This window comes from Culex quinquefasciatus, chromosome 3, assembly GCF_015732765.1.
Source record: "Culex quinquefasciatus strain JHB chromosome 3, VPISU_Cqui_1.0_pri_paternal, whole genome shotgun sequence".
Taxonomy (NCBI): Eukaryota; Metazoa; Arthropoda; class Insecta; order Diptera; family Culicidae; genus Culex; species Culex quinquefasciatus.
This window is the reverse complement of record NC_051863.1, coordinates 150161969-150185109: the sequence shown is the minus strand read 5'-3', so window position 1 is coordinate 150185109 and position 23141 is coordinate 150161969. Positions and strand designations below refer to the sequence as shown.

General features: G+C 39.6%; 2 protein-coding genes and 1 pseudogene across 3 annotated transcripts in view; 1 reads left to right on the top strand and 2 right to left on the bottom strand.

Moving 5' to 3' along the window:
- The window catches only part of LOC6037139 (solute carrier organic anion transporter family member 74D), a 13761-nt gene extending 11468 nt beyond the window's left edge, over window positions 1–2293 (bottom strand). The window contains exon 1 of one of the 2 annotated variants that reach the window (XM_001847027.2): window positions 2221–2293. The gene's annotated coding sequence lies outside the window, so the exon portion shown is untranslated. Of the gene's footprint in view, window positions 1–1414; window positions 1682–2220 lie in introns of those variants that run through there. The other variant, XM_038263414.1, reaches the window with a different exon arrangement.
- A 13008-nt stretch (window positions 2294–15301) lies between these two features.
- On the top strand, window positions 15302–17707 carry LOC6037140 (phenoloxidase 1). The gene is made up of 5 exons (XM_001847028.2): window positions 15302–16328; window positions 16386–16679; window positions 16737–17070; window positions 17133–17388; window positions 17446–17707. The coding sequence occupies exons 1-5, from the start codon at window positions 15348–15350 to the stop codon at window positions 17645–17647; spliced, it is 2067 nt and encodes a 688-aa protein (XP_001847080.2). The 5' UTR covers window positions 15302–15347; the 3' UTR covers window positions 17648–17707.
- Window positions 17708–18383: 676 nt separating this feature from the next.
- Window positions 18384–19599, bottom strand: LOC119769298 (annotated as a pseudogene).
- Window positions 19600–23141: the final 3542 nt, after the last annotated feature.

Below are 23141 nucleotides of genomic sequence, written 5' to 3'. Positions count from 1 at the left end.
GTTTTTGTTTTGTTTTTGTTTTTGTTTTTGTTTTTGTTTTTGTTTTTGTTTTGTTTTTGTTTTTGTTTTTGTTTTTGTTTTTTTTGTTTTTGTTTTTGTTTTGTTTTTGTTTTTGTTTTTGTTTTTGTTTTTGTTTTTGTTTTTGTTTGTTTTGTTTTTGTTTTTGTTTTTGTTTTTGTTTTGTTTTTGTTTTTGTTTTTGTTTTTGTTTTTGTTTTTGTTTTTGTTTTTGTTTTTGTTTTTGTTTTTGTTTTTGTTTTTGTTTTTGTTTTTGTTTTTGTTTTTGTTTTTGTTTTTGTTTTTGTTTTTGTTTTTGTTTTTGTTGTTACTTAATTTTTGTGTAAGGAACCCTTTAAATTTGCACTACTTTAACTCATTGCAATACAGTTAACTTTGACCATAGTTTTTTCAGAGAATTTTCCAGATGACTTTACCGTCTTATTTGCACTTATAAAAATACTTTTCCCGACGACAAACGAAAATATGCGCCAGTATGAACAATGAGCAAACAAACTTAAATTGATTTACGATTAGGATTGATCTTGTCTCAGAGAGCCAAGTTTTGTGTGTCCCGAGAGGACCTTTTATAATTTTGAGCGAAAAATCTTTGACCATTTGCAGCTATAGTACAGTCATCCCACATATTCGGAACGGTTTCCAGATCGGCCAATGTTCAAAAAATCATAGCAAATCGATAATTGAACTTAATGATTCGCTTTTAACTTCATTTGAAAGCTTTTCTTGCGATCTTTCGAATGCTGTATCAAACATCTGCAAATTTTAACTTTTATATGAAGTTTTTGAAGAATAACTTTGACCCTCGAAATCCACAAATTCGGAACACTTTTTTCTTACGAATGTAAACAAACTTTGGATCTCTCCAGTAGTACATATTTATTACCAAATAATGACTTCACACACTGAAACCAATGAAACTCAAGCTTAGTGATGTTTTATACATGGTTTGATAGCTTTTTTTGTGAAAATATCAGTTAAATTCAGGTGTTCCACAATTGTGGGAGGCACAATAACATCCCACAATTATGAAACAGGCCTTTTGGAGGCAGTTTTTTGCTGCTTTGCACAAAATAGTCTTGGAATGAAGTTTTTTGTTCAAAAAGTACTACTTTTACTAGTGAAATAGCAAGATAATGTCCAAATGAAGGTTCTAAAAATAGTAAGGTCGTCAGAAAAGCTACTTTTGGCATGCTATTGACAAATTATCATCAAAGTGTTCCGAATTTGTGGGTGTTCCGAATATGTGGGATGACTGTACAGTAAACACAAAAGTCATCTCATTGCCTGAAGCCTACAGATTACAGCACCGTTGAACAGACATTCTAGCGATAGTAACGTTCTGGGAAGTGCAGCAGCACTTGAGGGACGACGGCTCATCATTCTGGCTGCCAACGAACCTTTAAATTCCAACCACTTGGACTCGGACAACGGCTTCCCTCGCGAGCCTGCTTAAATCACGTGAGGAGAAGCGATAGTGAGGAGTGATTCAAGCTTTATGCGTTGTATTGAGATGATACAATCCAAATTTGTTGTTGGAGTTTTTCTTGAATACACGAGTATGATACTGTTAACTGTTTTTTTTTTCGCTCGTTAGTACTGCGCACTTCTTAGTAATTTAAAAAATCAAGTGTCATCATTCAAGAAAGTTTAAGCAGTGAATGGACCCCCAAACATCGCTCTTCTTCCACTTAATGAAATCTAACTCAACAGACACTTCACCGCCAAATTCTTCCGGCATCTTCAAAGCTCCGATGTGTGTGACCACACCGCACCCTTCATTTTTGTCATTTTTCTGTCGTTCTGGGGGCAAACAGGCCAAACGCTGGCGTGACTTAAGATCTGTCACCGTATCTGTCACACACACGCACACTGGTCTCTGCGAAGAATTTGCATAAATCACACACAAGTCTGCTGCTGATATCTTCTGGGCTCTGGCGCTTTCGACTCTTTATCCAGTGGCTGGCAGCCATTTGTTATATTTGCGTTTGTCACGGTTAGCAAAAACGACGTTATCATTCTGGGATCATAAATCTGGCCGCTCTGGCTTGTGCCTGCAAACAGCTCTTTCTTCCCATCGAGAGGCATTCGTGGAAACGTTGTGAAATTCACCAAACGCTTGAAATCTCTGAAAAAACTCGAATTTTTACACAAAATCTAACGACACGATTGAATTACGTCTCGAAAAAAAAGCTAAAAATAGAACCTTCACTCGAGAGTCTGCGTACGACCACGTTACGATCTGAACTGTGAATGATAAGCGGACCCGAGGATTATCCCGGCTCTTTCTCCAGTCTCGCGAAATGCGAAAAGTACCTTCTAATTCAATCAAGCCTAATTGAGACGAAGGCAGCAGCCGCCAGAAGCAAACAGCACACACACCGGAGTTGATGTGGTCGGATAACGAATTTTGTACGCTGTGTGGGTTTACTTTCGCTTGTGGCAAAAGAAAGTTGGAATTTGTATTAACACTTTTGAAATACTACATACTCCGAATATGGAAATAAAGGTGAATAAAATTCTCGCATTTCTCTAAAAAAATTACACTCTAATGCAGTTTCGAAAATATTTCATGATGTTAGATGTTATTTCATGATTTTAGAAAATTTCACGAGATTATTTCACGATATTCACATTGCATGAGACATCAATTGAAACACAGACAAGTAGATGTAAATCATTAAACAAAAAAATAAGAGTACTACACAGTAAACAAAAACCTGTGTAAAATCGAATGCAAAAGCATGCACATCAACTTTGTGAGCAAAAGCATGTAGGGGAACAGCATCTAATTCCAGCGTGCCTCTAATGTTGGCAGGTCAGAACTTTGACATTCAATTAAAGCTAATTAAAAGCGTTTTCAACTGAAATCGAGTGATAAATAGCTCAATAAGAAGTGAGCAAGCAAGTTTGTATAAAAAGTTTTGCAAAATTAGTTGTTTAAATAGTGACAATCAGTAAATTGGATGGAATTAGGAGCGAGTGCTTAACCTGCCAAAGATACGAGAATTTCCCCTACTACTGTATGAGAAAACGTGTACACAAAAAGCATGTACAGAAGAAAAAAAATCACATCTACCCATCCCAAAAATAACATCAATCCGGCGAGAGTCAGCCCCCCAACCCGCTCGGCTATCTTGCAGCTATGAAAATGGAAGGATCAATAGGAGGATGGCGTTGCTATTTTTAGACCACGTTTTCCACTTTTTCTCATCGAAACCGACTACTTTATCGACTTCATTTTGCTGGGCGAGATAGGACGCCGTCTATTTTTAGACGATGACTCAGCACTTTTACACTCTTGCGCTTAAAAAAACCAGGTGGCAGCACGATGTAACGCCACGTCCCTATGTCAATGTAACAGTAGGTTTTCCGTACATCGTATAATGTGTTAACTGCATACGATGTATGGGGATCCTACAGCTACAGCGGTGAAGTGCCGAGATAGCCGAAAGGGTTGCTTTTGCTCACAAAGGTGATGTGATTGCTTTTGCATGCGATTTTACCATCGGATTTTTTGCTGTGTAGAGCCATCTAGTTGTGAACGTAGGCACTGCACAAAATTTTAGATATTAAGCGTGTATTCAGTTTTTAACCAACTGTTAAACATGTGTAAATAAGCAGTCGTGAATTCAAAACAATCGTCGTGAGTTTCTGATAGTTCAGGTTTACACTTTGTCCATCGATTCGTAATGTTTAATTAAGTCTTTTACGAGTTACGAAGTTACGTAATGTTTAATTAAGTCTTTTACGAGAATCGAATAGCAACACTTTTCAAAATAAATGCTGAAAAGTTCTACTTTTCAGCACTCAAATGGGTGCTGAAAAGTTGAACTTTTTAGCACTTGTTTCGAAAAGTAACACTTTTCAACATTTTTTTGATTTAAACGATTTATTGACAAAATACATGAAAATTTGACATAAAATTTCACTCAGTGTGTGTTTCTGGGAATTGCAAAAAATGTTGTATGGAACTCGTTGCAAAACTTGATTTTTTCAGCACTCTTCGTATTTATCCAACTCGGTGAACCTCGTTGGATAAATGTACGACTCGTGCTGAAAAAATCCTCTTTTTGCAACTTGTTGCATAAACTACTATTAAATGACATGTTTCAAATTTGTTTACAGTCGAGTAACGGAAAATGGCAGAGTTTTTAAATTTTTTTAGTATTTTTCTCGATGAAAAATACGTTTTTTTTCGGAATTGTGAGTGTGCCATCAAATCAGACGTCTAATTTTACATAAAAGTCTCATCGACACCAAATTTCTATCTCATCACCGTTTTCGGCTGCAAATTATTGAAAAACACCTCTTTTTTCGCATGTTCAAAAATGAAAGGGGTCGCACCGCCCCTCCGTCATGATATATAAAAAAGGGACCTCGGATTCGTGATCAAGGACAAAAGTTATCCCTAAGGACAAAGTTTCACGCAAATCGAAGGTGAGTCGGGGCAACTGCTGTGCGAGTTGGCAGAGAATTACCCATATAAAAAAAAAAATACGGATTTTGAGAAATTGAACTTTTGTGAAAAATTGGGAATCATGTTTTTTTCGTGTAACTATTTTTTTTTTTTTGAATAGTCCTCATACTGATATAAACTAAAATATGCTTCACTTTTAAAATACACCTGAAACTTAAGTTTAGATGCATCAAAATGAAACGGTTGTCAGTGGAATTAATATTGCATAAAAACAATATGCCTCTCGTGATTTCCCATTAAGTACCTAGATTGATTTTGCACTTTCAAAAGCATGTACAATAGAGCCATCTAAAATTACTACCCTACACTATTAAACTAATCTCTACACTAACATCCAGTTAATAATTATTGTACACAATCGAATTGTAATTGAGAAAGACTGTTTTATAATATTTAATAAGACAAACAGTCAAATAATTTTTTCCCCTTTTTGAAGAATCTTGAAATTATGTTTAAAATGAACGCACCCAAAAAAGCTGACATTTTCCCTCAATCCACTTGTTATGTCCCAAAGCATCAAGCAAAACATCAACCGTAAAGATAGTCAGTGCTCTGTTGGTTGCCTTTTTTATTTGTTCACTTCTTATCGGTTTCCGCGTGCTTCCGAGTAGCGGTCCCATCGCTTTTCCCCAAATCTTCCAATTATCTCGCTGCTTTTTTTTTCAAGCTTCAAAATAAGAAACACATTTCAATGCAGCGGGAGAATAAAAATCCTCGGCCAGACAGGATGACACCAGTGGGGAGAGAGAGAAAGAGAAAGAAGTCGATTGTGGAGATGGAAATGATTTCAATTGAATGGTGAAGAAGAAAACCCACCACGGAATTATTTCTTTACGCTCGATCAGTTTTTCTTAATTCAATATTTGCTGCCATCAACCGTCAAACAAAACTGTGTTTGAGGTGCAAAGGTAAAGCTGTGGGTGGGGGTGCGTGGAGCAGGGAAAATTTACTTTTTTAATCTCACTTCTTTGGAGATTTTTTTAATGTTTACAAAAGTATTGAAAGCGTGTCTCGTTAACGGAAGGAGAAGAAAAAGAACAAGTAAATGAAGAAAAAAATACTGTCAACATGAGCCGGAGCCGTAGTGAGTGGAGGTGGTTAATTGGCTGGAGAAGAAAGCATGAAAATATGTAGAGGGAAAGGAGAGCGCACTGTGATGGACGCTGAACTGGGAGTGTTGAACAGAGGGCAAGAATAGCGCATAGATAAGGCGTCTCCACGTCTACTTCAGATTTTGATGTGACGGTGTTTGTTTTGTGCTCACTCTCCAAGGCACACATACAATGGAGTGGAGAGAAGCAACGTGGGTTGCATAACTGCTGGGCGTTTCTGATGACATGTTTTATTAAATCGTGTTAATATTTTAACAATCTGATCGATATTCGCGGTTTAAAACTTACATCAAAACGCTGCCGGAGGCTATGTTTAGAGACAAAAAAATCCAGTCCAATTTCACCTAACGTACTCTTTCTTAAATGCAGTACTCACTGAAGTATTTTTGTTTAAAAATTGCATAGTTCGGAATCCTTCTATGATGATTTTCAAGCAAAAAAAAAACACGTTTTAGTCCAGTTTTGAGGAAGCTGTATCTAAGCAATTCTCTACAAAATCGATCTTTTTTTTTCTATCGAGAAATTAAAAGTGAGAGTGTGTGCGTGCAACATGGAGTTAAACTTTTCAAAGTGCCATGGTAAACTTCACAGCAGCTTCACAAAAAGTTTAACTCCATGTTGAAGATTTGACAGCTCAATAATTTTAATTTATGTATTTTTTAATAGGAATCTTTTTTGGTATTTTTGGCATGCCCAATGTAGCCATTTTGCATTAATAGTTTGTCCTTATAATTTTCCATACAAATCTGGCAGCTGTCCATACAAATATGATTTATGACAATTTAAAAAAAACTGTGTCTTTTAAAGGAATTTTAAGATCAATTGGTGTCTTCGGCAAAGTTGTAGGTATAGATAAGGACTTAGTCAGTAAATCCTGATTACAAAAAAAACACTGTATTTTTGTGATATGTTTAATGGGCCATCAATTGCCAACTTTTAAGGAATTTCCAGAATGTGAAAAAAATCTTTGACCGAGTTATGAATTTTTGAATCAATACTGATTTTAAAAAATCGTAATATTGGTCCAAAATTATTTTCAATTTCATTTTTCGATCTAAAATTGAATTTGCAATTAAAAAGTTATAGGGGAAATTCTCGTATGTTTGGCAGGTTAAGCACTCGCTCCTAATTCCATCCAATATGCTGATTTTCACTATTCAAACAACTAATTTTGCAAAACTTTTGATAAAAACTTGCTTGCTCACTTCTTATTGAGCTATTTATCACTCGATTTCAGTTGAAAACGCTTTAAATTAGCTTTAATTGAATGTCAAAGTTCCGACCTGCCAACATTAGAGGCACGCTGGAATTAGATGCTGTTCCCCTAGTCATTTTTAGGTTTTGTTTAATGGACAAAGTCGAAGTTATTAATTTTTTTAAAATTAGTGCCCATGTTGGCCCATTTTTGAAAAACATTTTTTTTTGAAAACTGGGAAAATTCTCTTTATTTTGCCTCTGAAAACATTTTGTTGATACGACCTTAAGTTGCTGAGATATTGCCATGCATCGCAATGGTTTAAAAACAGGAAAATTGAATTTTCTAAGTCTCGCCAAAACAACCCACCATTTTATAATGTCGATATCTCAGCAACTAATGGTCCGATTTTCAATGTTAATGCATGAAACATTCGAAATTTTCCGATCTTTTCGAAAAAAATATTTTGAAAATAATTAAATCAAGGGTAGCATTTTGAATAGGCGTAATATTCAATGTTGGGCCATTTTAAAATGTTAGTATTGATTTCAAAAATTTCAAAATATTTTTTTCGAAAAGATCGGAAAATTTCACAAATGTTTCATGTGTTAACATTGAATCAGACCATTAGTTGCTGAGATATCGACTATAGAAAATGATGAGTTGTTTAGGTGAGAATTAGAAAACTTCAATTTTCGTGTTTCTTTTTCTTAAAACGGCTGTATCTCAGTAACCCGAGGTCCAATCTTCAATAACTCTTAGACAGTTTTATAGAAAATTTTCTGAACTATTCAAATAAAATATTTTCAGAAATGGTCAGTGATGGTCACTATTTTTTAAAATCGAAAAAACGAAACGAAACTATTGGCACTACGCCCCCCGGGGCATGGCCTTCCTCTAACGTGGGATTTCTGCTCCAGTGCCTCTGACGAGACAGGAGAAACCGGGACCGACGTTTTACTTCACCATCCGATAGAAGCTCAGTGGATAAGGCGGGAATCGAACCCGCGTCTCATAGCATCATCGGGATCGGCAGCCGAAGCCTCTACCCCTGCGTCACGAGACCCACTAAAATCGAAAAACTGCAAATATTTCGCTAAAATCAAACTTTCGGTGACTATATCTTGAAAACATAGCTCTTTATAAAAAAATCTGTAGAATACTTTTCGATTGAAAATTCAATTTTAAATTAAAAAATTACGTCAAATTCCACAAATCACTATTTTTTTAAAAATTCATAACTTGGCAGCAGATTTTTTGACCATGTTTCTCTATAGCTCAAAAGTTGCGGGTTTTTGTCCCCTAAAACATATCAAAAAAATTTGATAATAAAAAAATACGGTATTTGGGAAATTGAGTTTTTGTGAAAATAAAGGTGATTAAAAATCTGCAATTTTTTTTCCTTGTACCTATTTTTTCTCAAAAGTCCTCAACAATACCTACAACTTTGCTGAAGACACCAAATTGATCAGAAAATTTACTCAAAAGTTACAGCTATTTGAATATGTACGTACCATTTTTATATGAACAGCTTCCATAATTGTATGGAGACTTGTTTGGGTGAACCAATGACACAAAATAGATTATTTGGTCGTAGGAAAGGCCCCCACAAAATTTGAGCCAAATCAAAAAATAAAAATGGTTGAAATCGGCCGATTTCGTAGAGAGTTGCTCATCTGGGCAAAAGTTACAGCATTTTAAAAAAACGCGATATTTACATATTTTACTATTGTTGGCACCCTGTAATTTTTGCCTTTAGCTTGCTTCTGGAAAGTTTCAGCATTTCTTTAATTCAAACTCTATTTTATCAGTTTTTCAATTAGCAGCAATATAAAAACTACAAAAATCGAACAGCAAAAATGTTTTTTTTTTCATAAAAATCTAATACAAAATTGAAATGCTTGGTGAAAAGCCGAGCCTGCTCAGATTGCTACCAAATTTTTGGAAGTTGTTCTGAGGCTTTTTTGGGATTAAAAAATGGCTGTTCTACGTATCGAGCCACCCTAAAGGCCATTGAAAAATAATAAGTTTGGCCAATCTCATTTATATTTGATATATAGAAATTCTCTACGAAATCGGGTGATTTTTGCATTTTTATTTTTTGTATTTTTATTATTGGCTAAGACTTGAGAGCCTTCTATTTAACCAAAGAAGCCATTTTGTTTAAATTTTGCAAAAATTTAAATATGTTTTTACAAATCAATTTTCTCAAAATTCATTTTTGTACTTTTCATTTTTTTAATATTTTATATGGGGAAAAAACCTGCAACTTTTGAGTCATGGAGAAGTACCATTAAAAATGATTGAATGAAAATGTGTTTTTTTGAAAAAAAATAGAATTATCCACCATTTTTTTACTGCAGTTTTAATGTTAAATTGAATTTGAAATGGAAACAGGCAAATATTCTTTGTTACGCCTTTTTGAAATGTTATTCTTGCTAAATGAAAAAAAAAAAAAACAAATACACTTAAACCCCGATGGTTTCACACCAACTGTTGTCAAACGAACGGGGTCACTTTTTAGTTTGACACCCCTTTTACACGGAGTTCACACACACTACCAAACGTGTGTTTTGATAGTGTGCGAGTGCGCCGTGTGAAAAGTGACAGTTTGTCACTTTTTAGTTTGCTTTTGACCAACGAACGAGGTACAAACTAAAAAAGTGTCTAACGAAAAAGAAATCTCTTGGAACCCTCTTGACGGCGAAGCTAGGACAGTCGTTTCATGGGGTAAACACCAAGGTCATAATCCGTGATGAAATGACCTCCCACGGCCTGGCACTGCTGCGTGAAGTTCGAGACGTTCAAGAAGAGCTGAAGCTGCAGTTTGTTTGGCCTGGCAGGGATGGTGTGGTCCTAACAAGAAAGTGCCAAGGAGCGAAAATCCAAAAGGTGCGCAAGCGAAGTGACATCCGTAATCTGACCCAAGGCAAATCCACCCAGCTTAGCAGCTTCGACGACACTCCTCCTCGACCTCGTGAAAAGCGGCCACTGTCAACTTCCTCACCAAACGCCTCATCGATAGTGGAACCTACACCGAAGAAAGTAATGTGATGTCTATCCATACAACCAACTCAACTAGACTAAGCTATGTAAATCTTTTGTATGACAATTTTGAAGAATGTATTATGAATAAAAGCGTTTTAAATCACAAGTCGGCTGTGAAGATCTTTCAATGGAACATTCGGGGAATGAACAGTCTGGAGAAGTTTGATGGCGTTCGGGAACTCATTGATCGTTATGGAGATCCAATTGATGTTCTTGTACTAGGGGAGACATGGGTCAAGGAGGGCAACCAGGAGATGTACAACTTAGCGGGCTACAAAAGCATATTTTCTTGTCGAGCAAGGTCAAACGGTGGATTAGTTGTATATGTCCGCAGTAATATCAACGCGAAAATCGTCGACATTCAATCGCATAACGGTTTTCACTTGATTCACCTGCTGCTGTCTCTGGGAAAGATGAAATTAAACTTGATTGCAGTATATCGCCCACCTGGATTTCCTTCTGGCGACTTTCTGGACAAATTGGAAGCAAAACTAGGAGTCTTGCAATCTGACCAAGAGGTTATCCTTCTGGGAGATACCAACGTTCCGTGCAACGTGGAGGCAAACAGTACTGTGCAGGAGTACGTTCGGTTGTTATCTTCGTTCAATCTGCAAGTCACAAACAACATTACCACTAGACCAGCAAGCCAAAACCTTCTTGATCACGTGGTTTGTTCTACGGGCATCCCAGGAAGGATAACAAATGAAACGGTTGAGACAGAATTGAGTGATCATTCAATGATCCTGACATCCCTGGAAATGAAAGTGGAAAAGGTGGCTAAAACATTGACCACAGACATAGTAAATCACGAGTTGCTGGATGAATTGTTTGCTCGTTCGATTACGCAATTTCCGGGGGAGGTCAGTGCTGCGGAGCGTCTCCTGTTTGCAATCAACCAATACAAGGAAGCCTTAGAGTCCGCTACAAGGACTGTGACTGTAAAAGCGAAGGTGAAGGGAAACTGTCCATGGATGACTTTGGAGCTGTGGCAGATGATCAAAATCAAGGAGCAAGTCTTGAAAAGCAGTAAACAACACCCTAGCAATGCACACCTCCGAGAACTTGTTAAACACACTTCGCAACTGCTGAGGAAGAGAAAAGCCCAGAGCAAAAGGAATTACTATTACAACCTAATTACTACATCTACGCCGACGAACTCGTGGAAGCTGATCAACGAAGTCCTTGGAAGATCAAAGAAAAAGGATTCGGAAATACTTGTAAGGGACCAATCTGGAGTATTGAAAGACAACATACAAGCTGCAAACACGTTGAACAAGCACTTCTGTGAAGTCGGAGAAAACCTGGCCTCATCAATCCCAAGTGACAGAAACGTGAACCACTTCCGCACCCTCACCCGCCATGACCTGACCATTTATATGAGACCTGCAACATCCCAAGAAGTCATCGTTCTGATTGGCCAATTGAACCCGAAAAAGTCACCTGGACCGGACAGGATACCAGCTTCATTCATCAAAAAGCATCATCTGTTGTTCGCTGAACTCCTCAAAGATGCCTTCAACGAGATGATTGAGACAGGAGTTTACCCGGACTTCCTGAAAGAAGCTCGAGTGGTTCCCATTTTTAAATCTGGTGACCCAACGGACGTGAACAACTACAGACCTATTTCAACTCTATCCATGCTTAACAAACTGTTGGAGCAAATGGTTGCAGCGCGCTTAAGTAGCTTTCTGGATACCCACAAACATCTATACAACCAGCAATATGGATTTAGAAAAGGCTCCAGTACACTAACAGCCACCTGCGAGCTACTCAAGGACATCTACGACAGCTTGGACGAGAGAAAATTTTGTGGTGCACTGTTTCTGGATCTGCAAAAGGCGTTTGACACGATTAACCACGAGCTGTTATTACAAAAACTAGAATTCTATGGAATTCGCGGAAAAGCAAACAGTCTTCTTAGGAGTTACCTGACGAACCGAATGCAGCACGTGAGTGTCAATGGCACAAGAAGCGAATCTCGACGTATATCGACCGGAGTTCCGCAGGGAGCAATCTCGGCCCATTGTTGTTTTTGGTGTTTATCAACGACCTGTCTCGCTTACAGTTGACTGGAAAAATACGTCTCTTCGCTGATGACACGCTCCTACTTTATAGTAGTCGAGACTGTCGCATCATAAGGAACAACATGCTGGAAGACCTGACCATACTTAACCAGTACTTTGCGTCGAACCTGCTGTCGCTGAACGTAAGCAAAACAAAATTTGTTATGTTCCATACATGTCAACGAAGAGTTCCAGAGCTGAGTCCCATAAGGTTTGGGAACCAAGTGGTCGAGCGAGTCTCCCACTTCAAGTACCTTGGACTTGTCTTGGACGAAACCTTGTCATGGGAAGCGCACATCCAGCACTTAAAACGTTGTATAGCGCCAATCTGCGGAGTCATCAGGAAACTAGCTTCTTTTATACCATCTGTTTGGTTGTTGAAATTGTACTTCGCCCTTGTACAATCTAGATTGCAGTATCTCGCACTGAACTGGGGTACAGCTGCCGCTTTCAGACTACGTGAACTCCAGACACTGCAAAACCGTTGCCTGAAGTCAATTCTTGCAAAACCCTACCTCTACCCAACACGCCAACTCTATATTGACGCTCCGGAAACTGTCCTTCCGGTTCGGGGACTACACATGCAGCAAACACTAGTTCACATGTGGAACATGTTGAAGGATGATGCCACCCACCACAATTTGGATTTCGAAATAATTAACTCTATGACAAGACAAAACGGGGATATTCGGATTCCCCGGTCAAACACAGAACTCTGCAAGAACCGGGTTACCTACGTTGGAAGCAAATTGTACAACGAACTCCCCAATGACCTGAAGGAACTAAACTCCAAAGTAGTATTCAAAAAGAACTTACGCCGACATATAAAAAACAATCTACTGAACGCTTTGTCCTGATCTTCCACTAACCAATATGAAAAAAATCTGCTCTTGTCGTTTCCGCCGCCACCGACCGCCCGCCGCCCGCCACCAACCGCCCACCGCCAACCGCCGATCGCCACCGCCCACTGCCAACCACCCATCGCCCACCGCCCACCACCAGCCGTTACCCTACACTGCCCATCACACACACTTTCGTCTGAACACCACCAAATTGAAATTCCACACACTATTTATTAACGTTTGAACGCCAAGATTAGCACTCTCTTAAAGAGCAAACTTTGCTCACTGAGATGTGCAAATAATGTAAATGTTAAATGTATTATTTTGAAAAGATAGTAGGTTTTATGCCCTAGTGCTTTTGTCCTACCAAAAAAAAATATACTGCAGAAAAAATATAACTGCAAATAAAGAAAAGAACTATCGAGCCTAACCTCAATAACTTGAGGTAGGTGAAAAATTCCAGTATAGTAAGCTGTGAAATTGCGTAATTCGATCTTTTCAAAAAAAAAAAAAAAAAAAGTGACCAACCACCGGTGTAAAATCCATTTCCGAAATTCGGAGAGAATTGCTCCATTGGCCAAATACTTGTTACAGCCCATCTTATAAAACTAGAACAATTTCCTTTATATTGATAAATCTGACCTCAGCTCAAATAGCACGTTCTAAAATAATAGGTTTTTAACAGAGCCCCCAAAAATCCGAAACATTGTCCGAAAGCAAAAAAAAAATTGGAAACATTTTAAACTTAGTGCAATAATAATTTAATATAAAATTGCACATTTAAGTTAAGTTGCAATTATAATTTTAAATCTTAATAAATAAATGTAGAAAATGGAGACTTTGTTTGTGGATGATATCCAAATTTGTACTCTTAAAATCATATGTTATGGTTTGAAGTGGTTTTAGTTTTGAAGATTTTCATTCTAAGTCAAAAATTGGCTCTTTGGTCGATGACTTGCTCAAATTATTTTTTTTCTGCAAGTAAAATCGATGAACTTCACTACTTTTACTCTATACAGGATAATTTGGAATTTTACGATTATTGAGCAAATCTCAATCAACACGTGGTACCAGATTCATGATCTCATGCTAAATGATTCAATTTGTACCCACTCAACACAAAACCCCGATAACCCTACATCAAAAACTCCCACCAGCCACACCGAAAATCCACTTATCCTAATTAATTCGTTTAACTACCGTTGGTCCTCCGAAGATAGCCAGTGGCCGTCCGGATGGAAGCTTCCCCCGATGAAGTATGGCGAATTCTTTAATCAAATGAAAAATCCCTTTTTTCGTCTCATCACAAGTGAAAATTTATTTTCCGAAGGCAAACAACGACCGTTTTCTGAAGTGGGCCCCCTTCTCGTCCGCCACCACTGATGATGATGGGCAATTTAACAGTGCCTGGATATGTTTATATTTTGGCTCCAAAAAGGCGCACACACACCCAGTTAGAAGAGAAGACTTACCATTTGCGGGGAAATCTCAGTGAAGACTGGCGGTATCTCAAAGCCATAAAAACAAATAAAAGTCAGTCGATGTGGTTACAAATCAGTTTCTGGTGCAGGTTTCCGAGGTTGCACCGTTACATTGTGTGGCTTTGGTTGTTGAATGTTAATTTATATTATTTGTTTTTTGTACTTTTTTTCGTAACCAAGCACAGACATACAGACGTTATTTTACATAAATCAGAACAGAAACTTACTCTAGCTAACGGTTGACTAACCCAATTTGTTGTTTTCCCTCGGTACATATCTTGCGGCGAGGAAACCCCGGGAAAGTCATTTTTTTTCTCCCTCTTCGTTAAGGGGGATGAAAGATACATCCAGCTACCGGTAAAACAGCCCTGTAGGAGGGTCGTCGTGAGCAAGCTAATGATGCTGCTGATGATCATGGTGTTGTCGAGAGGAGATATTTTCCTTGCAAAGAGGGGTGGTTTGTTCTGGTACTCTCGTTTTTTTATGGTAGGTAATAAAAAAGCATGTGAATGTTTTCTGGCACATGATACAAATTGTTTTGGTCGAGGAGGGGTGAGATTTAAATTGCCGGTTGTGTGTGTGTTTCCAGCCAAGCTCTCAATTAGTGACGACTAAACGGTAATCGAACCCGAAAGTGATCCCATGGTGACAATCGGGAGGGATTCCTCCGGTGGGGGATGATTGAATTTGGATTGGTTATTGATTGGTTGAGGGAGGAGCATTTGTGATGTTTCACGAGCGATTAGATGATGGGATAAGGGATAATATTGAGCGTAAATGAATGTTTACACTAATTCATTTGTTTGAATGAAACCATACTTTGCCATAAATAATAACAAGGTCTTCGTTGGTATAATGTAGTTGTATGAAGGTCACTGGAGCAGAGCTGATAAGGGTGCATCAAACAGATTAAACTAATTCATGTTTTGACCACATCGGTTGTGGTTAAATTTCCTGTCTAATTCATTCGGGAGACGTAGGTCATTACAACCGCTAAAACCACTGCCAAACTTTTTTATTATCGCGATGCACTATAAAAGTAAACAACTTGTCAAAGCGTCCCATCAGTCCACTGTGATCCACATCCACAATAGTCCAACCAACCGAAAGCCATGACCAGCAGTAACGACGTTCTGGCACTGCTCCAGCGACCCCTGGAGCCCACCTTCTACCCCAAGGATGACGGAAAAACGGTGCTGGAGCTGCCGGATAGCTACCTCACCGATCGCTACCGTCCGATTGGCCAGGAGCTGCAGAGTCGCTTCGGAGACAACGTGGACGTGAAGATTCCGGTGCGGGACGTTCGTCAACCGGATATCGGATTTGCTCTCGCCATACCTCGGAGGGCGGCCTTCTCGCTGTTCATCCAGAGGCACCGGGAGATCGCTTCCAGGTTGATCGATATCTTCCTGAAGCTACCGGACATTTCAACCCTGATCGGCGTAGGATCGTACGTTCGGGATCGAGTGAACGTGTATCTGTTCCAGTATGCCTTCACGGTGGCCGTACAGCATCGTCCGGACACAACCAACGTGAATCTACCATCGATTTTGCAACTGTTCCCGGATCAGTTCGTTGATCCGTCGGTGTTTCCGAAGCTTCGTGAAGAAGGTAAGGTTGTAATGCAGAAGGACCGTCAAGTGATCGATATTCCGATGAATTTCACCGCTTCGGATCGCGAGGATGAACAGCGGTTGGCGTACTTCCGGGAGGACATCGGCGTCAACATGCACCACTGGCACTGGCATTTGGTTTATCCGACCTCTGGTCCCGTCGAGGTGATCGACAAGGATCGACGTGGAGAGTTGTTCTTCTACATGCACCAGCAGATCATCCATCGGTATAACGTGGAACGATTCTGCAACTTGCTTGGGCGAACGAAGAGCATGCACAACTTCCGAGAGCCTATACCGGAAGCATACTTTCCGAAAATGGTGCGATCGGCGGATGCTAGACCGTTCGCTGCTAGACCGCAGAACTTCACGTTGAAGGATATTGATCGAGACGCCGAAGGGTTCAAGTTTACGATCACAGAAATGGAGCAGGCACGGGATAGGATTTATGCTGCCATTGATGCAGGATTTGTTGAAGATGTAAGTGTCGGTTAATCAACCAATTTGCAACATAACTAAAATTCCTTGTAATTGTAGAAATCTGGAAAAAGGATTCCACTAGACCCTAAGAAGGGCATTGACATTCTGTCTAATTTGGTGGAGGCTTCCGATCTATCCATAAACCCTCAACTGTACGGAAATCTGCACATCTGGGGTCACCTTGCGTTGTCGTTCTGCCATGACCCCGATAATCGCTACCTGGAACAGTTCGGAATTATGGGAGACTTAGCTACAGCGCAACGTGATCCCACGTTCTACCGTTGGCATTCCTTCGTCGACGATGTTCTGGTTCGTCACAAAGACCATCTCGATCCATACACAGCTCAGGAGGTAGCTTGGTTGGTTTTGACCTTTAGTAATCAATACTAACTTCCACGAATCATGCAGCTCTCTTTCCCGGGCATCACAGTATCCGGTCTCAACGTCACAATAACGCGCAAGAATGCTCCGCCAAACGTTCTGTTGACATACTGGCAGAAATCGCAGGTTGATTTGGCTGCCGGACTAGATTTTGGGCCGGGAGGAAACGTATTTGCGTCCTTCACCCATCTCCAGCACGCACCGTTCGTGTACAACATCGATGTCAACAACAGCACCTCGCGACCCGCCCGTGGAACCGTTCGGATCTTCATCGCACCGAAGGCTGACGATCGTAACTTGGCGCTGAAGTACGACGAGTGGAGACGATACGTCATCGAGCTGGACAAGTTTGCCGTTTCTTGTAAGCGCTGGAGAACCGTTTTGATCTGCGATCGCCTTGTAACGACATTCTATCAATTCCAGTAAACCCCGGCTTAAACAAGCTAACCCGTCGATCGGACCAATCCACCGTAACGGTTGCGTACAACCGTACCTTCCGACAGATCAAAACCGCGCAGGACATCCCGAACAAGGACGATCTGGAACGGTTCCGCTTCTGCGGCTGTGGATGGCCGGACCATATGCTGCTGCCCAAAGGAAACACCCAAGGCATGGCTTTTGATCTGTTTGTGATGGTTTCCGACTACGCCGGCGATAGCATTGGGCTGGAGTTTGACGAGTAAGCTCCAGAGCAAGTTATTACAAAACCAACATTTAACATAAACGTTGTTCACAGAGCCGTCAACTGCAACGATTCGCACTCGTTCTGTGGGCTGCGGGATAAGATGTACCCGGACAACCGCTCCATGGGATATCCGTTCGATCGCAAGTCGCCGGCGTCGGTGCAAACACTGCAGGACTACCTGGGCCCGAACTCCAACATGCGCGCCACGGATGTGAAGATCAAGTTTACCAATACCGTGATTGCGAGAACTTGAGTTGAGGAGATTTTGGTGTAGTAGAGAAGTGGTAATAAAGATCTTTAGTATGCAAATTTTGATCGAACTTATGATTATTTAAAACAGTTTGGGTTTATGTGTGATGCCTTCAATAAATCAGTAGTAAAGTTTCAATATGGTGAAACCATAGATGTAAATAAGCTGCCTATCCCACTTGCTCTAGTGACAGTTCCCGTTGTGAAAGAGAGTTAGTTTAGATCAACGGTTTTGCAATTTCTGGAGATTTTTTTTTTTTGAAAGGTTCAATAAACCCAATTTTCAGTTTTTGCTTTTTGAGTGTTTCTGAATCATAGATGTAAATAAGCTGCCTATCCCACTTGCTCTAGTGACAGTTCACGTTGAGAAAGAGAGTTTGTTTAGATCAACGGTTTTGCAATTTCTGTAGTTTTTTTTTTGAAAAGGTCTAATAAACCAAATTTCCAGTTTTTGCTTTTTGAGTGTTTCTGAATCTGCCTTGAGTCAGGGGTATTAAAAATACCCAAAAAGCAAAAACTGAAAATTTGGTTTATTGGACCTTTTTTTAAAAAAAACTCCAGATTTGAAAAGTTACTACGCATTCATTCTTATCCTTTTGAAACGTTCCACACTCAAAATTACAAAAAAATCGGAGGTAATTCTAGAGAGAAGTGATACTCTTTGGTAATTCCCTGTGGTAATGCGTCAGGTTCAAGTCGAGCTGGTGAAAAGCCAGCATCTAGTTGGCTTGATGGCTTTTTTATTTGAAATTTTTATGACAGTTTGCAAGTGCTAGATGACCCCAGATGTGCAGGTTTCCGTACAGTTGAGGGTTGATGGATAGATCGAAAGCCTCAACGAGAATCGACAAAATGTCAATGCCTTTCTTGGGATCAAGCGGTATTCGCTTACCAGATTTCTAGATTTGCATTAAAAGTTAGATTTGGTTAGATCAACATTTCATGTAAACAGTAAACCAAAACAACAAACTTACATCAACCACAAAACCTGCATCGATCGCAGCAAAGATACGGTCCCGTGCCTGCTCCATTTCAGTGATCGTAAACTTGAGCCCCTTAACGTCGCGATCAAGATTTTTTAAGGTAAAATTCGCCGGCCTGGCAGTGTACGGTCTGCTGTCCGCCGTTCGCACCATTTTCGGAAAGTACGCTTCCACGATAGGCTCCCGGAAGTTGTGAAAGCTCTTTGTTCAACCCAGCAGGTTGCAGAACCGTTCCACGTTGTACCGATGGATGATCTGCTGGTGCATGTAGAAGAACAACTCTCCACGCCGGTCCTTGTCGATCACCTCGACGGGACCAGAGGTCGGATAAACCAAATGTCAGTGCCAGTGGTGCATGTTGACGCCGATGTCCTCCCGGATGTGAAATTCATCGGGATATCGATCACTTGACGATCCTTCTGAGTTACAACCTTGCCTTCTTCGCGAAGCTTCGGAAACACTGACGGATCAACGAACTGATCTGGGAATAGTTGCAAAATCGATGGTAGATTCACGTTTTTGGTGTCCGGACGATGCTGCACGGCCACCGTGGACGCAAACTGGAACAGGTACACGTTCACTCGATCCCGAACGTACGATCCTACGCCGATCAGGGTTGAAATGTCCTGTAGCTTCAGGATCTGCCGGTGCCTCTGGATGAACAGCAAGAAGGCCGCCCTCCGAGGTATGGTGAGGGCAAATCCGATATGCGGTTGACGAACGTCCCGGACCGGAATCTTCACGTCCACGTTGTCTCCGAAGCGACTCTGCAGCTCCTGGCCAATCGGACGGTAGCGATCGGTGAGGTTGCTATCCGGCAGCTATCCGTTTTTCCATCATCCTTGGGGTAGAAGGTGGGCTCCAGGGGTCGCTGGAGAAGGGCCAACACATCACGCGGGCTTGTATTTTTTTTGAGCAAAGCAAATGGATTCTGGATCCTGTCAAACTAGTAGAACGTCACGTTTTGAGGCATTTTTTCAGAAATGACCAAAAGTCATGTTTGAAAAGTTTACACAAATATATTCGAAGTACAAAAAATTCATCATTATTTGCTCAGGCTGAAAAGCTATTCCACTGAACCAGAAGACTTCATTCTTCTCAACCAGCTCACTAACAATACGGTTTTGTGGAAAATCAAGTGGAATAAGAAAGTTACTCAGCCCACGGAGGCAAGCTATCACGTCTTCTGATCGCTTTGAATTATTGATTCAAGCTCCCCCCCCCTCCCCTCCCTTAGGAGGAGCATTGTGCTGCATCTCTGAAAAGATGATACTCTTTGCCAGGACTTGTACCGGGCTCCTTATTTCCAGGACTTTGCCAAGATGATGGTTGTTAAAATTATGTAAACAATTTTAATCCCGTACGACGACAAAACCCGCTTCGCGTTGTCCCGGGCAAAAGCGGCGAACAAAGAAGAAATCGTACTCGCGAAAGAAGGCAAAAAAGGACTTTAGAGTCCATTAATAATCGTGAACTGTGCAAAGTCTTACTTTGCGTCTCTCTCTCTCGCAATGCAATTGCTGCTGCTCCTCTGCGAGGAGGGATTTTCCGCGGGACCGGGGGTGGGAGAGTGAGCTCGATTTTTAATGGCTTGGACCACGTCGCGTTGTCATTATCGGGAGGAGGGATTAGGTACCCCCGGCGAGCGGAACTACCCACCACGTTTCGTTGACATTTGATCGGGACTAAATTAAGGGGGCGCGAGGGGAGTGGTGGGGATTAGCTGCAGGGCTTCGTTTGTGATTTGACGGTCCACCTCGGAAAGAACAAAACGGTAATCTCCAAACCGTGGACTCATTTTTCATTGAAGCGAATCAAACTTGTTTGACAGTCGTCTTAGGAAGCCACTTTTGTAGCAAATCTGGAAAATTGCTACCAGGAGGAGTTGAGTTTTGTCAGAACTTAACCTCATTAAAGATATGCGATAAATGAGTTAGCTCTATCAATCAAAAATTGCCCCGACCTCCTCGCTCTGGGTAAAATATGGCAAGGGAAATCTTGATCGTGGTGTCTGGAAGAGAACATCAAAAGGAAGTTTTTCAAATGAGGTGGAAACGGTAGCAAGAAAAAGGGTTAAGTTGATTTCGACTGGGTCGGGAATAAAACATAATTCAATCTTTGACAAATTGACTTTTCATAAAGTTAAGACTAGAGTAGAATTTTTGTGAACGTAGTTCAGCAGTTTTGTCATTGAATTTGATTCCATTTTTAGCTCAACTTATCCATAAAGGTTAACATTACATTAATTCAATCTTCTTTGGCCATTATAATGTATCCAATGTGAATTAAAAAAATAATAATCGATATATTATTTAAATAAAATTTAACAGAAACAAAACACATAATTCACCATGCATACAAGTCTCCATACAATTTTGACAGCTGTTCATACAAAAATGGTTTGTAAATATTCAATTTTACTGATTTCTCGCTAAGTTGTAGGTATTGATGAACCACTATTGAGAATTAAAACTTTTAAATTTAAAAGTACACGTAATTTTTTTGCTGATTTTTTATCAATTTTTTTCATGCAAATTCTATTTCTCATAATCCGTATTTTAAATTTTTGATATATTTTGATTTTTATATGTTTCAGGGGACTAAAAATCGCAACTTTAGGGCCATAGAGAAAAATGGACAAACATTTTGCCGTTAAGTTAGGATTTTTTGAAAAAAAATATAGATTTTTTTAATTTCAATTCAGTTTTTGACCCTCTACAACCCAACCCCGCCTTCGGGCTTCAAGCAAAAAATTGTTAAAGTGACTGTAAAAACATGAAAAAAATTGATAGGTAAAATGTAATGATGGGAGGTGGTAGAATAGACCAAGTACTACCAACAACAATCATAGACTTAGCAAGATAAATGCAAATTGAAATATTAAAAATGAATCAAGAAAAACATAAAACAAGAGAAGCAAAGTTTTTCCTAGAATAAAAGTTGCTCAAAATTAGGAGGTCAGAAAAGGAGGAGTCAAGAAAAATAAAAAAAATCGTAAAAAATTGGGCAGTTCAGAGTTAATTATAATTAAGTTTGCAATCGAAAAGTACTTTACAGATGTTTGGATAAAGTGCACCGTTTCGAGATATAGCCAATTTAAAATAAATTTATTTTTAAAAACGAATAATGGGAATTTTTCCGTTAAAAATTTTAAAAAATGAATTTTACTTTAAAAACAAAGTTTTTAATTAAAAATTCTATCTTTCCAAAAAATATAACTCGGCAGAAAATTGTTTGTCAATAAGGCTAAAAAATTATGTTTTTTTGACCCCTGAAACATATCAAAACATAAAATTACGGATTTTGTGAAATCGAATTTTTGTGAATAACTTTAGGAATTCGAGTGTGTAGTTTGTTACAAAATAAACTGCTAGAATATTTGTTTGGTAGCAAGTGGTGACTGAGATTAGACCACTAATTACAATAATATTTCAAGATCAGCGGGTTATTTTTTTTTGGGTTATATTTTGAGTATACTGGTTTGTTGCGAACATAATGCGTATCATAACTTTACTAAGCTGTCTGATTTGGCGTTGAAACCATAAAAAGTATCCTTTTTTAAATCAATTTTGTCTGATTTGTTTAAAAAATAAAATCTCAAAAAGATGCCTTGTTTTTTTCAATGTTGACTTTACAAAGATTTTTAGGAAAAATCGAAGGATCAATCACATTAATTCATCCAGAATATCTCATTATAAATTCACCAGAACCGATCCTAATTCATCCAACCCATTTAATTCCACTTATTCCCTGGACCACCTCTTGCAGCAAATCCCACCAGAATCGTGTCGGTCATTTCGTTAAAAGTCTTAAGACTCAACCCTTTCAACGAACCGCGCTCCTTCAGCGCCACCTCGAAGATTTACCGAAGAGTGTTATTATTTTATTAAGATTTTATTTCGTTCGCCTCGTGAAATGCACCACCAGAAAATTGGACTTTTAAACTTAATTATGGTGCCACCAGCAACTTCAGGACAGCAACAACGAAAGAAAAAAAACGCACTAAATTAAACGTTAAAAGAGCGGGGAGCGCGAAAAGGATTAGGGGTCGCGCTTTTCCCTTCGGTGGGCGTGGAAATGCTTTCAAGAGGAAAAACCCTTTTTCGCCACGGCATAATTCAATTCTATTTTGGCGATTTATTTTACGGACCCAACCTAATTCCATCCGGGGGCGAGATGAGACGCCGACGATGTTTGGGAGAGCATACGGTTGAGTTGGGCGGATGGAACTGAATGGACGCGTTTCTTCGAGTGGATGAGAGAGTTTTGTGCAGGATGTTTTCCGAGGTAGTTTTGGACTAGTGTTGCTAGGTCAGTTTTTTTTCCTTTTCTCAGTAAAAATATGCGAAAAATTTGGTTGCCAATTCTTTTTCAGTCGAAATTTTGTTAGAAGCTAAATTTTAACCTGATAGACTGGGGTCCCGCGGTCGTGCGATTCGAAGCGTTATCTGCTCGATGTCGATTAAGTCCTGCCATTTTCGAGCGATTGTCGTGCGTTGTTCAGCGTTTGCAAAA